We start from the raw sequence: 17,150 nt of genomic DNA on the forward strand, positions 1-17,150 counted from the left end.
ATGAAAATGGACAGGGAGGGAGAAATGAGATGCTTGGTGTCGGAGGACTCAAAAATAATTGGCAACTGATTGTTCTAGAAACTAGGGAAAAAGGAGAAATCAAAGATGACTGAGGTTTTTATATTTGGATGACTGAGGGAACAGTGGTACAAAAGTAAGGAGAAGAAACTATTGTTTGAAGAGTGGGGGAAAGGAAAGATGGAGCAATCATTTTGATTTTAGATATGTTGCATTTAAAGCCCAGATGAAATTCCCTGGCGGTCCAGTGGTTAGGACTCACCACTTTCACTGCCGCAGCCATGGTTCAGTGCCTGGTTGGGGAACTCAGATCCTGCAAGCCGCAGCATGGCCAAAAGAAAAAACATGTCAAATGAAATTTGAAATCATTGGAAATTTAGGCAACAAGTGTTAACTTCTCATTTTATCAAGAAGTTTGCATTAAAAGGAAGACCAGGGCTTCCCTGGTGGCGCAGTGGTTGGGAGTCTGCCTGCCAATGCAGGAGATGCGCTTCGCGACCTGGTCTGGGAAGATCCCACATGCCGTGGAGCAACTAGGCCCGTGAGCCACAGCTACCAAGCCTGTGCGTCTGGAGCCTGTGCTCCACAATGAGAGGCTGCGACAAGTGAGAGGCCTACGCACCGCAATGAAGAGTGGCCCCCGCTCGCCGCAACTAGAGGAAGCCCTCACACAGAAATGAAGACCCAATACAGCCATAAATTAATTAATTAATTAATTTTAAAAAAAGGAAGACCAGACAGAGGACAATAACTGGAGGTTGCTGAGAGCTGAAGCTTTATCGAAATTGACAATCTGATTACAGAGGGCTTTATCAAAATTGAAACCCTGACCTCAAATCTCTCCTGCATTTCATCGACCTTCTGTATCTTGCTGTCACTCAAATTGCTTCACTCCATAGCTCCTCTATGACCACAGCTGCCTTTACTTCCACCCCTGCTGTTCTCTTTTCTTATTGCATCTGATCTCTACCTGCCCTTCGATCTCTAATCCTTTGACACCTCTGCATTCACCTGGTCCAACAGTCCCCTTCTGTTTTCAATTGCCTTTCTCTCCAGTCCGGACCTCCAGGTCAGTCAGTTGAATTCTGCCCTTTCTGGCCTCTTGCAATAACACCTCTTCCCCTAGAAGTTACCTTCCTCTCCTCCATTCCATATCCAAAGGACCATTCTCTTAACCGACGAAAGCCCAAAAGGGCAATGAACCTATAATCACAATCACAATATTATGACTATCAGCTCCAGAGAAATTATCCTCTGCAATGGGAATTAACACTGTAAGGAGGCCCTGGTTTTGAAGGGGACCAGAGCAGGCATATCTTGTTGGGCTTCATTTATGCCTGAAATCTATGGTACTCTTATTGGATAATATACTCTAGGAATTAATTAAGAAGGTAAATAGATTAGGTCACCTTTTTTCTAGTTTTGTCTTATTTCCAAATTTCTGAAGTGTATAAGGAGAAGGGAGCTGGTATGGGGACATAAGGAGGAAGCATCTTCTGAGGTCCCTTAAGGTGACAGTGTATAAGACTACTGTGTTGGCATCCTGTTTCTTTCTGAAACCAGATCTGTGAGTAAAAAACAGCATTGGATAGGGACTTCGAGGCAGCATTAGTCTTTTTTTTTTAAATTGAAGTATAGGGAATTCTCTTGTGGTCCAGTGGTTAGGACTCTCGCTCTCACAGCTGGGGGCCCTGGTCGGGGAACTAAGATCCCACAAGCCATGCAGCACGACAAAAAAAAAAAAAAAAAAAAAATTGAAGTTAGTTGATTTGCAATATTATATTAGTCTCAGGTGTACAACATAGTGATTCAATATTTTTATAGATTATACTCAGTTGAAAGTTATTTTAAAATATTGGCTTTACTCCCTGTGCTGTACAGTATATCCTTGTAGACTCACAGACGTAGAGAACAAACTAGTGGTTACCAGTGGGGAAAGGGAAAGTGGGGTAGGGGATTAAGAGGCACAAACTACTATGTATAAAATAGACAACACTAGCCTTGATTGGAAACCCTGGCTCCCCCAAACCTACCTACCTACGCTGTGGTAGCTCCTGACTAGCCTCAGGGAAGCAGGAAATTTACAGTGGACGCCTATCTTTTGGTAGCTGAAGACCCTTAGACTTTCATGTACATAGCACAGGGAGCCAGCAGAGGGAGCTGTGGTCCTAGAACTTTCTTCAGAGCTTCTAAGTTCGATTTTGCAAGAGATCTTCCCTGGCTCCATCCAAATCTCCTGTGCAATAAGAATTTAACTTGAGATATGCCTGAGTTTGGTGCCAGATCCCTGGTGTGAGCAGATGGGGAGCTTCCGCATAACTGTTTAAACTTGAAAGCCATAAGGAACTCTTGATCGCAAGGAAACGCCTGTTTACTGTGCAGATCCAAATCAAGCAACTCTCAAGAAATGGGTGTGCCTTCTTGACCTCAATCCTTATTGATCTTGGCATTAGTATCTCCAGTGACACGTCCTCAGGGGCGGGAGAAAGTTAACAAGTGCCTTATGGGGGGGCGGTTGGAAAAAGAGGAAGCCTGACTGTTGCTGCAGAAAGTCCCCACGGGGGAGGTGGGGATACTGTCGGGGTAGCATTAAACAGGGAGTGCCCTGTAGGAACCTTGGGTGCCTGGGTGCCTGGGTGTAGTGCCTGGGTGTAGAACCTTGCATCGGCTCTGATTTTGAATCAGAAGATTTGCAGCTGACCAGTAGGGGATTTATCAGACAGTTGACTAATGATCTTGATTTTAATAGGAAGCCTCTGTGAAAGGGGATGCAGCTTCTGCTAGATGTTGTGAACTTCTGAATCACTAGATTTGGCTCTGCTTTTGGGCACTCAGAAAACCCTGGCATTTCCAAACCACTTTCCCTTTTGCTTCAGGACATAGATTACCCAAGCCTGCACTATGGAGAATGGGGACGGTAATGAGGGCACCTCAGCTTTTCACATGCCTGAGTGGATGGTGAGTTCTTTGGTCACTTTGCTTTTCCTTCTGTTTCTTGATAATGAGGCAGCCATTTCTGACAGGTGATAGGGATCGCTGTGAAAAGTCCCTACCAAGACCTGTGGTTGGGAAAACAGTTATTACTCTAATTTCTGATTAATTCCTATGTCCTGGGTCACCCTTGCAGCTTTCCTTTCTTTTTTCTTAAAAAAAATATTTTTTTAAATTATGAGTGAGCTGGGAAGGTCTGAGAGCTGCCTGGCCAGAGTCAGCTTATTGCCTGGTTGTCTGGGCTGGGGTGAGCTTCCCCACTGCTGCTGGTGTACTGCATGGATTGTGTTATACTGTGATTGCTTTGCATTCTATTTGCAAACTAATGCTTAGTTTACTTCTCATGAGGGTAAAGAAAAAGAATAGTGAGGGGAAAAAAAACAAAAACAACTTGTAGAAATGGTGCTCTCTCTCAAGCCTGAGAAGACTTAAGACATTTATCCCCTATCTGCCCATTTTTCTCCCACCAGCCAAAACAGTTCCCCAGATATTCTTTATATGTGTGTTTCTAAAAGGCAGGAAATATATAGCTCTCTTTTTGAATTAATTAATTAATTTAAAAAATTTTTGGCCATGCCTCATGGCATGTGGGATCTTACTTCCCCAACCAGGGATCGAACCCGTGCCCCCTACAGTGGAAGAGTGGAGTCTTAACCACTGGACCACCAGGGAAGTCCCTATATGGCTCCCTTGGTACTGTTTTTCAAAATATCTTTTTTGCCTGATATTTTTAATATAATTATGATAAGGACTTAATTTGTTGATAAGAACTAGCACATAAAACCTAATATTTTAGATCTAATTTTAACTTTTGATTTAAAAACAGCAACCATCCTTATGTTCCTGTCTGCTTTCTTCCAGGTTTAGCCTGATTTCTTATAGTCTATATACTGCTTATTTTTTTATATATATAAGATATATATATACACACACATATATAATATATATATTAAATGTATATATTTTTCCCCATTGAAAACTGGTTAGACTATACAACATATTCCAAGTTCTTTTCAGTGTTTATGGAATTATGGGCTTAGGGAAATAACCATCAGTAATGAGACTGATATATAGTAGACCTAACAAAGGCCCAACTGACTAGCCCGTGTTTCAACTCCCATAACAAATATTATTTTTGTTGCGGTTATTCCTCTTGTTGTTCTTAATGTTGTTCCAGAACCTTGTGCTCAGTTTTAAGACATTTGATCAAAAGAAATCCTACCCATCCACAAGCTTATTTCAAATAACGCAGTGTTTTAGAACTAATGGAAAATTTTCAGATAATAATTCTAGTTGGATTTCTAAGTTTGTTTTTGAATCTCCAGCACTCACTAATAACAAGAAGGGGAAGCAGGAATTCTGGTTTTCCTAGGTGAGGGCCCACATGAAGATATTGACCTTTGGTACTTCTATAAAGGAATATTATAGAAGAATTCCGCAGAACGCTGGTGTGTCAATTCAGTCAACGAAAGTGTGATAGTAACTCTCATTCTCACAAATAATACATCTCGGCGCTGTCTTATCTGCTGAGCACATCCTCTCAAGAGGAGCTCCTACTGGACTTTTACCTACTCACCTTCTTTTTATTTAAGTGAACAAGATAACTGTCCTAAAGGAGTTAGTGTGACTATTGCTCAGGCGATAACCACCTAAGACTTCCAAGCTTTTAAAAAACATTCTTTAAGAAAGCACAGCTCTGCTTTGTTTTCAATATGGCACCTCTTCTACTTAGCAATTTCCTGGCCCTTCTCTCTCAAAAACCAGCGAAATACCTTTGATCAGTAGATTTTTTTAAGAACAATGAGAAAAAGTAGGGAGGGGCTGGCCTCAATAACTCAGTTTTTTCATCTGTTATCTTTCCCTTGCCAAAGATTAACCTCTTGAGGCTTTGTTTCAGATACCACATAGTTGTTAAGTTCTGACCTGGTCTGAAAGTGCTTCATTAGGCTGCCACCAGTATCCACTTAGCCACCGCAGTGAGCCACTAAGCACCCTCTAGTGTGTTGCCTATAGATTTCCAGACTTTACCTGTGAAATGTTAGAGTGCCTTTTAATCCCCAAGAGGAAACCCTGAAGCCAGTTCCCACAGTGGGTCAAAATTTCCATTTAAGATAGCTTTAACAAATAACTCATGTTCCAGTTTACATATTAATGTAATGAATTTTCCACTGAGACTATCCTTGCCCCCAAAGGAAGTATGACAAGGCTCTCAAACCTTCTTTCAGGGGGAAAATTTAGCAGAGAAGGTGCATGATAATACCTCCCTTCTTGTTAATGATCAGTAGCAAAAAGGGACTGGCATACCCCTCAGAGAATAGGACTCAAGACCACAGACAGCAGTTGACAGTACTCACATCTCTGACTCCCAGCAGGGAAATAAGCCAGGACGAAGTTTGAAGAACCCGTCTTGAGAATTGACAAGGTAGAGCTTCAAGTTAACATTCCATCACTCACTGGAAAACTTCTGCTAGAGCCTCTGCATCCCAGCTATTTTCATGTGAAAGATTCTTAGCTTTGTTCAGGCAGTTTTACTGCTAAAAGGTTGGGGAACTCATCCTTTTAAAGACTGTCTTTATTAATATATTTTCACTTCCCCTGAGAAATCTTTAGTCCCTAGTGGTAGGTGAAAATACCTCCTCTTATGTGCATGGAGATCAGCAGTAACCTTTTTTTAAGTTTCTACATCTTAATATTTCCTCCTCCCACTCAAGCTCTTTGTAGTACTGGGTACTTTTCCATAGGAAATCTAATTCACTTTCTTGAGTACCCAGCCAGCTGGTTACCTGATTTTCTTTCGGCTAGAAGTAATCCCTTTTATAGATGAAGAATTTTTTCCAGCAGCTGATTTGGCTTGGAAGGGAGAGATGTCTCTAAGAATGCTTGAACCATATCTAGTTGGAAGTGAGACAAAAACATTTAAGGTATCTGGTAAATGGCCGTAGAGGTAGCTTCACTATAACTCTGGGTCAGGATTGACACTTAAAGCAAAGACCCGTTTGAGAAACTGATGAAAACTATGGACTCTCTCCCTAGGAAAATATACACATACACAACATTTTGCATTCTGTTTTAGAGCATCTAGACATCCATGGACTCTAGGTGAAGAACTTTTGACCTAAAAAAACAGAAATGTTAATATTTTATATTTGTGTATCATTATGTTGCCTCTAAAACCTTCTCACGTACATTACTGTATTTTCTCAGCACACATTTGAGATAGACAAAGTAGGTATTATTGTTCCTATTTTACAAATGAGGATTACAGATGTTAAGTACTAGAAATGTTAAGAAATGGAGATACAAAAAAGAACATCTGGGCTTCCCTGGTGGCGCAGTGGTTGGGAGTCCGCCTGCCGATGCAGGGGACACGGGTTCGTGCCCCGGTCCGGGAGGATCCCACATGGCGCAGAGCGGCTGGGCCCGTGAGCCATGGCCGCTGGGCCTGCGCGTCCGGAGCCTGTGCTCCGCAACGGGAGAGGCCACAACAGTGAGAGGCCCGCGTACCGCAAAAAAAAAAAAAAAAAAAACAAACCTCTGATCACCATCCTTTGTAGTACTACTTTCTGTACTTGAAAAGGAATTAATTTGTTTTTTCTTGGCGTGCTCTTCTGTAGGGTAAATAGATCTTCTATCCTCCCCATGAGTCCTAATTTTCTTAATGCGTTAACCGTCTATTCTTAGCCTTAAATTGTAGAAATCAGAATTAGACCCAGTTCTCTTTATATCCTGTGTTGTGTATAAAGAAAGGATCACCTCATTCCATTCTCTGACCTTTGGAATAACCTTTTCTTTTCTGCCTATGAATATGCCTCCATGGTCATAGCCATAGATAGGATAAAATTGTTGGTTAAGGAGAGAGTTAAGAGAGTTAGGGCGAATTGATTCATGCTTGGAGAGAGTGTTAAAGCAGTGGTTCTCAAACTGTGGTCCCCAGACCAGCAGCAGCAGCACCTGGAAACTTGATAGAAATGCAAAATTTTGGTCCCCACCCAGATTTACTAAATCAGAAACCCTGGGGTGGGGCCTTGCAGTACATTTTTATAAGCTCACTGGGTGATTTTGATGAACCTAAAATTTGAGAACTACTTTGATAGATAAACTTGTTAAGTGGTAAGGCTTTTCCTGTCAGTCACAGTATCCTAAATTGCCTTCTGGTTGTATTTGATATAGAGCTGCAGCTCAGGCCTAGTGACTTAAGCCATTAGACCAAGGAGTTCCTTTTCACCTGAGTGAAGAAAATGAGGAACCAGCTGAGAGTGTTCTAGGGTGAATATCCTTGGTTAGGAAGAGCAGAAGTTTAGAGGCTCATAAAGCAAGCAAAAAGATATTGGTCTGTCTCATTTCATGAAATTGTGAATAAGAGATCAAGATTGTCATGGATGATGGTGAACATCAATATTTGAGTTCAATTAATTTCCGTTTCAATTTTTGGTAGTGGCATTGGGCAAAGTTGCCAATTAAAGTGCTGTTAGATTTCAAATTCGTATATGATTTAGCCATTTCAGACTTGTGGTTTGATCAGAGCCCCAAAATTATCTGCGATGATGTCCTTTCTGAAACCTAATCCAATAAGAAAGTAAATTTAAGGAGCAATTTTAAATTAAATAAATTTAAGATAAATTAAGAGGAATGACATGTATACACTGATGTGTATAAAATTGATGACTAATAAAAAAAAGGAATCAGGTGGGGCTGGTACACCCAGGGGAGTTTTTGGTTGTCTGATCAATATCATAAGGTTTGGTGTAGTGGAAAGAGCTTCGACTCTGGCATAAACACAGGCTCACATTCTAGTCCCACTTACTTGCTGTGAGACCTCAGGCAAATCATTTGTTCTCTCAATACAGTCATTTGTACTTTCCTAATTTGTCAAATGGGGATAATTATGCCAAATTTTTAAGATTCTTATACTGATTAACAGAAGTAACATATACAACATATACACAGGCCTGTGTGTAGTAGGCTCTTAATAAATATTAGTTCTCCTCCCCTTATTCTGTTCTTCCAGGGACTTTTTCTCTCAAAATGAAGATTATCCTAAAAAAAAAAGAATCTACCATTTTATGTTCTTTCTTGTGCTCAACAATTACTCATTTTTAAAAAAAAAATCATATCTGGGATTTTATAGTTAGAGAATTTTAAATGGTATAACTACAAAGAACATGAACAAATCCAAATAATTTCCAAAGCTATTATCTTAACACCATCTATACGGATGACATTGGGGGGAAATACAGAAATGATTCACAACTGAGGGCTGGTTCAGAGGGCTTGTTTTCTAATGGGGAAATCAATATGTAACAATCTATTATGAAGACCAGAGGAAATAAGGTAGAGAGAATGAATTAAAATAGATGTGGAAGGATCTTTGACTTCTGCTGGGATCTAACTAACCTAATTTGATTGCCTGATTCCTGGTCCATGCAGCGGTGATTTTCTGTGGCATTGTCAATATGACACTTTCAAGGGTCACATTCCAATAATGAACCTCTTCTCCATTTGCTGACACATCTGTCGGCATGCAAATGTTAACATCACTAACCCCCTTTCATCTTCTATTCAAATTCAAAAACAAATTACTTGTTCTCTCTAGGGTCAAACTCCCATATCTTGGAGATGAGCAATGATAGTAAATTATTGAAAATAACAAGCGGATAAACAAATAAATTGAAATGGTCTCTGGGGAAATGCACGACACATAATTGTCTATTAGATATATAGCCAGTAGTTTGTTCTCCTACCCTTCTCATCTGTTCCATCAGCCTTCCCAGGAGAATATGTCTCTCCAGCTCCTTTCTCCACACTGGTCACTCTTATGCATTCGCCCATAGCATCTTTCCATGATTAATAGAGTCACCTCTGTGCAAGATTTTGTTTTATATCTTCTGTGGAATATTTGTATGAATTGTAAAGTTATCAGATTTATCATGGCATAAAAGTCTCTACAAACTAGCTCCTGTTTTTTCTTCAGCTACATGCCCTGCTACTTCTAACTTCCTGTATACATGTACTTGGTTCTTTGTCATACTGGGCTCCTGACAGTTCCGTGTTCCTTTTGCTCTGTGAATATTGCTCTATGTACCTCGAAGGGCCACCCTACTTCACTCATCTTGAAAATTCATTCTTCTGAGTCAAGTATCAGACTAAACTCCTCTTGTAGGAAAGCTTGCCTAACATACCCTGCTGACTTTATGTCACCGTGTTGTATGCTGCCACTGAATCTTGAACACATTTCTGTTATAAGTACAGGCTTGTATATCTTTCTGTACCTGTGACTGACTATTCCATGAACTATTTGAGGGCAGGAACTATATGTTTTTTTCTACATTTTTAACTCCTGACACTCTAGGAACCCAATAAGTTTCTGATGCATAAATCAAAGAATCAGGGCTTCCCTGGTGGCGCAGTGGTTGAGAGTCCACCTGCCGATGCAGGGGACACGGGTTCGTGCCCTGGTCCGGGAAGATCCCACATGGCGCAGAGCGGCTGGGCCCGTGAGCCATGGCTGCTGAGCCTGCGCTCCGCAACGGGAGAGGCCACAACAGTGAGAGGCCCGCGTACCGCAAAAAAAAAAAAAAAAAGAATCAATCAGTCTATGCCTCCATTAAGGGAGAAAAGCTGTACACATAAAAACAAATCTTTCATTTATTTATTCATATATATATTTAGTACCTTTCTCCCTGTGCCAAATGTTGTACTTGGCAGGAAGAATAAAAGGATGAGTAAACGTGATGCTTGACCTGGAGCTCACTTTCTCATGGAGTAGCAGACATGTGATCCCTCATTTCAATGATGCTAAGACATTACTGATCATCACATGTGCCCTTATGTTATGAACAAGCACTCATTCTAAAGGAAGAATTCAAATCACATTCCCACCCCAATCTCTGTAACATATAGTTGAATGTAGCTTTCCTATTCACTGGGTCCCTTTCAGAAACCAACAAATAAATAATGTGATTCTTTGCCCTTTCATTTGACTCTACTTGATATGCAACAAGGTCATTATGATCCTGGGGGCCCTGAGGAAATAGAACACTCCCTATGCCAGTCACACCTTCCACAAAACACAGTTTTGGAAAAAAGCAAGCAGATCACTCAACACCTAATCAGCAACAATCTTGAGATGGGACTAGAAACCGATTGTCAAAACCTGCATAAAAAGATGAACAATTAAGATTAAAGCAGTGGTCTGGAAAGTTGATTTTCTTAGTGACAGAGCTGAAACCTGTGCTCCCAGTTTGACTAACCCAAGGACACAGAGTGTAGGTTAGGGGCTGCCTGAGCACTTGGCTCCTTTTTTTTTTCTTACCATCTTTATAAATTCCCTCATTGTTTTAGTGGCTCTGTAGTTAATTTTTTTCTAATGAGACTAGGTTAACTAAAGTCATCTGACACGGAAAAGGAGGAGGTATGGTTAAAAAGGAAGCTAATTAGCAAGTTAATTATAGCAGGTAAAAAAGTGTACTGGTTATATAAATAAGCTATTGTTATGCACATGCAAGTTGGGCCTTGTCAAGGGACTTGTTAAGGTTTTGAGGTCAGAGGATCCGTGTAATTAGGTGTTTAGGGAAAAAAAATAATAATAAAAGCAAAACAGCCACCAGAATTAGGAATAGCTGATGAGCCACTAACAGAAATGCCTTATTAAATTGGGCTCTACTGCTGGAGGGGTCGTTGGAGTGCTTCAGGGTTTCCAGGGAAGGCACCACCACCAAAACAACGAAAAGAAAAGCTAGCTGGAACCAGAGCCAACAGAATTGCTGATGAGGAAAGTTTAAAGGCCTAGCCACAAGGGCCCCTGGACTGGAGAGGTGGCGGTAGGGCTGGTGATGTCACTATGCTGAGCAACAAGAAGAAATACATTGTCAATGGCAACTCTGGGATTAAAGCCCAGGTGAGGCTAAGTTCTTATTTACCAGTCTTGCTGCCGCTATAGCCACTGTTGTAAAAGGCCAGCTGCTTTTGCCCTCCTTTCCTGCTTTCGTCCCTTCTTCTGGCGTAACGTGAGCTGCTCCTCTCCTAAGTCTCTTTCCCTTCCTCGCCTTGATGCCTGTTGGAATTAGGCAATTTTCTCTCAAATGGATAAGGAGGGTTCCCTTAAAGGACTCTCTGATTTCAGATAAGGTAGGAAAGTTAGAGGTAGAATCTACCAGAGTATCCCAACCGGGGTGGGAAGATTACTGTTTTACAAGTAGGAGTGAAAAATGTAATGGCACGTAACTATTAAGGGGAGGTGGGCACCAGGGATGGGTTGTCAGTAAAAGATAAACATTTATTTCTTGGGGCAATTGTATAACTTACTCTATATAAGTGATTAGTCTCTTTTTAATATTCTTGTGTCTTAAAGAAACTTGAGTTCAGTGTCTGACAAGTAAACAAGATTTAGAACCCTATGTCTCTGAGTGCAGAAAGCCTACATAGCCTAGTCTTTAGTGCCAAAAGATAGCCTAAACTCGGGAATTCCCTGACGGGAATTCCCTGACGGACAGTGGTTAGGGCTCTACGCTTCCACTGCAGGGGGTATGGGTTTGATCCCTGGTCCAGGAACTGAGATCCCACAAACTGCACAGGCAGCCAGAAAAAAAAAAGATATCCTAAACTTGACTTGGGTAGGAGGAAGTACTGTAAATGGAGGGGACTTTATAGAGAAGAGAGCTCAGTTTAAGGTAACTGGTTTGAAATGATGGCGCAGCTAGATGGCTACATGGTTTGGTATTGTTGGGGTAAATGGGTGTGTGCCCACCCACCCCATCCTACAAATCTAGAGAGGTAGAGTGACTGGCCCCCTCTAGTAGTGTGTGAGTGCGAGGGGGTGGTACATAATATAAGGCAGGGTTTGTCTGTTACTCTTTTTTAAAAGTAGGCACTACTGACATTAGTGACTCATTGTGGCCTTTGGAAAGTCAATGACTACTCTTTTTCCTATATGGGCCTCTAAAAAAGAATAAAGACATATTATTGTCTTGAACAAGGTTGGTGAAATGGAAGCCAGGGCTTTGAGCTTGACTGCTGCTCCCCTCCCCGTCTTCTCACCCACCTTCTTCCACTTCCCCACTTTTTTTTTTTTTTGCCCTTAAAAATTCTTTTAACTGTAGACTTGGCTTATGGTTACCATATTTACTTAATATTCAATCAAGTACAGACTCTGAAGATAGAGTAAGATTCATCCTTTTGGCACATGGCTGCCTATTATGTGTCAGATGTTTTCACCTGAGGATATAAAGGTGAATAAGATACATGGCTCCTGCCTTTATGAAGCCTAGTCTGTACAGGATACAGGTAGATAGTTGTATTCACCGTGATAAGAGAAGTACATGAAAGTTCATGTACATCCCATGGAAGTGCATAAAAGGGCACTTTATCTTTTTGGAATAAATTGCGACTTCAGTAAAATAATTAATTTTGCCATTTTTCATTTTGGGAAATGCTTCTAATCCAAAGAATTTTCTTATTGCTGAAAACAATTTGCAAACTTTAAAGTACTACACAGGCTATATTTGTTGTTATAGCTATGAAAATGCTATAAATTCCCCTAAAAGGCATGCTAAGCTAATTTGATTTGGCATTGGTCCCCTTGTCTGAATACTCAAATGACTCAGTAGTTACCTCTAACTGCAGGAAATGTGGCCAACAGTTGCTGCTTTCATTCTGGTATGCCATATCTGTGTTCTGCCCATCGAGGAACCATCTTTTTATCATGAAAGGCAGAATCAGTTGTCAGATCTTTGATTTTTCCTGCCTCCGTGCCAACTGGATCCACATCTAAGAAATTCTGCAAACATTCAATTAGGGAAAAAGAAATATATTTGTTGAATAATGATATGAGCTTTGATGTGAAGTGTTATAAAGTATCAGCTGAACTTTGAACAGTAGGAAAAAGATAAAATTGCAAAAAAGTCATGATCAGATATTGTCCAAAATGCAACCTTCAAGAGTATTGAGGTTTATACATATTCAGTCCAGTTATCCACTCCTACGTCTGTTATAGTTAACAAATTATCAACCTTGTGGCTTTTAGTATTTTGTGATACCAAACATTAAAAATTATAAATTAGGGAATTCCCTGGTGGTCCAGTGGTTAGGACTCTGTGCTTTCACTCCTGTGGCCCGGGTTCATTCTCTGGTTGGGCAACTAAGATCCTGCAAGCTGCAGGGCGTGGCCAAAATTTTTTTAAAAATGTTTTTAAATAATAGATTAATTTTTACTATACTTATTAGTACTGAAAAGCTAATTAAGGCATTTTAGAAAGCCTTTAAAAAGCTAGAGTGACTACCTACAAGAGTTATAAGAACAGTGAATTTGTAGGGGTGGGAGTTGGGGAGCCAGGTATTAATTGAATCACCTGCTATGTTTCACGGTTTGCATACATTGTTTCATATAATCCCCTCTAAAACTTTTGATGTAAGTTCTTTCATCTTTGTTTTATTTATGAGAAGAGGAGGGTCACAAAAACATCTTGATAAACAGCATATAGCTAATAAGTGGCATAACCAGGGTTTAAATGCAGTTCCAGAAAGCTCTGTATGAATAGAAAGCTTTTTTTTTTTTTTCTATTATACCATACTATTTCCTGAGAATCTTAAAACCTGAAGGCAGGTCACTTTACCTTTCTGTATCTTGCCGTTTCTCATCTTAGATATATGAAGATTGGAATAGATAGTCTCAAAGATTCTTTCCAGCTTTAATTTTCAGTTAAACTATAGAAAGGATTTCTGAATATGACTCGACTTTCTAAAAATTTATTTTAACCAGTACATCCCCTTCTCCCTTTGATTGCAAGAGGTATATAGTCAGAGAGTGGTTCCAGGATTTAAATTTCCTAGAAACAGAGTAGGTAAAGAATGAAAACTCATTCTCTCCAAAGAGTCTTAACATTCCAAGTGTGGGTTAGTGCAATCAGGTCAGCTATGAGGGCAGGTAAGATCCTATAATGCAAGCCTTGAATTGCTGTCTCAGAATGGAGGTTATTTTCCTTCGTGTAACTAGAGTTCTTTTTCTCAGCAGATCCAATTTGCTGACCAGAAGCAAGAATTCAACAAACGTCCCACCAAAATTGGACGTCGCTCTCTGTCTCGCTCCATTTCTCAGTCATCTACTGACAGCTATAGCTCAGGTGAGGACTGAACGGCTTTGGACCCACTTCTGGAGGCTACTTAAGTATGATCAGCGGACCCTCCTGTCTATCCCAGGCTAATTAAGCATGATCAAACCTATGTTTTGGTATAAACACTTTGATTCTCAGTGGAAATTTGGACCAAAATTCTGGATGGAGTCTTTGGATTCCTGTTGGGGATTCAGAGTGGAGCTTAATAGAGGCTTCCTCTTCCAATAAAGGCAGAAGAGGGTGATTAAGGAAACTGAGCTCTGACTTACTCAGAGGGTGAGAGTATGTTGCTCACTGATGACCTTCACTGAGCGGCGTGTATGAAGACTTGTGTTTTTTCCATTCTTTGAAAATAAAAGAGGGGTTCCCCATACATCCATCAGGGAAACCTTAATTGCCCCGAGAAACAGTGAAATCATTGTAGCTAATTCAAGTGAGCCCTTTGCCTTCTCTTCTAAGCTGTGACATTGTATTGTCTGTTACTCCTTCCTTCCTGGCAGTGGCATTAATTCCAGTATATGGGCCCTGGGCTTGAGTTATCATTTAATGCCAGATGAATATTAACATGTGAGACCTTTTGTCAGCATTGACCATTTGTTTTTTGTTTGTTTGTTTGTTTGTTTTTTAACATCTTTATTAGAGTATAATTGCTTTACAATATTGTGTTAGTTTCTGCTGTATAACAAAGTGAATCAGCTATATGCATACGTATATCTCCATATCCCCTCCCTCTTGCGTCTCCCTCCCACCCTCCCTATCCCACCCCTCTAGGTGCCCACAAAGCACCGAGCTGATCTCCCTGTGCTATGCAGCTGCTTCCCACTAGCTATTGACCATTTGTTCAACAGTGCCCAGTACATGTCTGATCTAATGTGGAGCTATTTTATTTTGCACTTATGTAGGAATGTGGTAGGAAGCTGAGTGTTTATCCTGGTTACCTCTTCACATTATAAATAGAACATTCATTCAAAAATTTTCATCTTGACCTGAAATTTTGTTTTTCACACAAATAGGAAAGTAGTGTTTGTTATGTAAAGTTGAAGAGAGCTTGTTTGAGACACTGTAACTTTTAGATTGGGTAGATTGTTATTTACACTTTTTACATTTCTTGTTTTACATTTCCCCCACAATCACATAATGTAAATCCCTAGGGATTTTTGTCTAAAGATACCGAATTTTGGGGCTTCCCTGGTGGCGCAGTGGTTGAGAGTCCGCCTGCTGATGCAGGGGACATGGGTTCGTGCCCCGGTCTGGGAAGATCCCACATGCCGCGAAGCGGCTAGGCCCGTGAGCCATGGCCGCTGAGCCTGCGCGTCCGGAGCCTGTGCTCCACAACAGGAGAGGCCACAACAGTGAGAGGCCCGCGTACCGCAAAAAAACAAAACAAATCAAAACAAAAACAGACTGTGAATGGAGATGCCTACTGCCTATAGTCTTGGACTGGGAGTTAGGAGAGACCTAGTTTCTAGGCTTTGATCAGTGTGTGATTTGTTGTGGGATCCTGGAAAACTCTGACAGCCTGAAATGCTCATAACAGAGGCAATGGGAAAGTTATATGAGGTAACACAGAAAAAGCTCCATACTCATCAAATGAAAAGCCAGGAATAACAGAATTACAGCTTTCTAAATATGAGAAGATATGCAAATGCATGTCAGTAAGAACTTGGAACCCATTTTCAGCATATGTTATATTTTAATTGACTATAGAAATTAACATTGTTAGAGCCCCAAAGACTGATCCTTGGACTTTTTCCCTTCTGTGTTTATCCCTTCCCAAGGGAACTCATTCAGTCTCATAGTTTTAAATACCATATTGGTGTTTAATTCCCAAATTTTATCTCTAGCCCAAATCTTTCCTCTGCACCCTAGCCCCAGATATTCAACTACCTGCTCAGTCCTTTCACTTGGATGTTTTATAGGCATCTCAGCTCTCCCATGTCTTAAAAACTGAATTGCTGAGTTCCAACCTTGCCCCTCTTCAGTCTATTCTCAATGCTGCAGCCAGATTCATTTTTTAAAATAAGTCAGATCTTATCACTTCTTAGCTCCAAACCCTCCAGTGGCTTCCCAGTCTCACTCTGAGTAGGAGCTAAAGTTCTCACAATGGCCTACAAGACCCTATACCATCCACCCTCACATATTTCTAATCACATCTCTAATTTCCCAAACTTTCCTCCTCCCCTGGCTATTTTGTTCACTCCAGCCATGCTATCCTACTAACTGTTATTTTGAAACATGCCACGCATTCTTCTGCCTTAAGGCCTTTGCACTTGCTCTTTCCTCTGCTTGGAATGCTCTAGGATACCCTCACTGGGTATCTTGCCTCCTTAGGTTCTTAACCAAAGATCACCTTCTCACTGAGACCTATCCTCTTTTAAAATTGTACAGACACCCCACACCTATCAAATTTTCCTCCTTTATTTTTCTCCATAGCAGTTATTATTATATAACATATAATTTATTGTTGTCTTTCTTCCCTTACTTGAATATGAGAGCAGAGATTTTTATCTCTTTGGTATTGCTCTATTCTCACCACTTAGAACTGTGTTTGACACATAAGAGGTGCTCAATAAATACATATTGGGGAAAGGTGTCCAGAGGCATTCTTTTTTTTTTTTTTTTTTTGCTGTATGCGGGCCTCTCACTGCTGTGGCCTCTCCCGTTGCGGAGCACAGGCTCCGGACACACAGGCTCCGCGGCCATGGCTCGCGGGCCCAGCCGCTGCGCGGCATGTGGGATCTTCCGGGATAGGGGCACGAACCCGTGTCCCCTGCATCGGCAGGCGGACTCTCAACCACTGCGCCACCAGGGAAGCCCCAGAGGCATTCTTATTATACGACTTTACACCCCTGTAAAGGAGTATACACCTCTGATACACCCTCTGTATATGAAGAGTTAGAAGGTTTATGACATCTTTCAAAAAAAGATACCTTCCTGTCCAAAGTGCTTGTTTTGCTGAAGATACTTATAGTCTTACTTAGGCTGTGGCATACTCTCCCTTCCTAATGATCCTAATACTAAGTTTTGCCATGC

General features: G+C 40.9%; 1 protein-coding gene across 6 annotated transcripts in view; it reads left to right on the plus strand.

Annotated features, from left to right (window-relative positions):
• AHCYL2 (adenosylhomocysteinase like 2) overlaps nucleotides 1-17,150 on the plus strand; it is a 179,601-nt gene that overhangs the window by 113,009 nt on the left and 49,442 nt on the right. For 2 of the 6 annotated variants that reach the window (XM_081244585.1, XM_081244587.1), the window contains exon 2: nucleotides 14,015-14,126. In XM_081244585.1, the coding sequence (XP_081100711.1) occupies nucleotides 14,015-14,126 (112 nt within the window). Of the gene's footprint in view, nucleotides 1-2,894; nucleotides 2,977-14,014; nucleotides 14,127-17,150 lie in introns of all 6 variants that reach the window. The other 4 variants (XM_081244586.1, XM_081244588.1, XM_081244589.1 and 1 more) reach the window with 3 other exon arrangements.

The sequence above is a fragment of the Mesoplodon bidens genome (assembly GCF_964165515.1).
Source record: "Mesoplodon bidens genome assembly, chromosome: 9".
In the NCBI taxonomy this organism is placed as follows: domain Eukaryota; kingdom Metazoa; phylum Chordata; class Mammalia; order Artiodactyla; family Ziphiidae; genus Mesoplodon; species Mesoplodon bidens.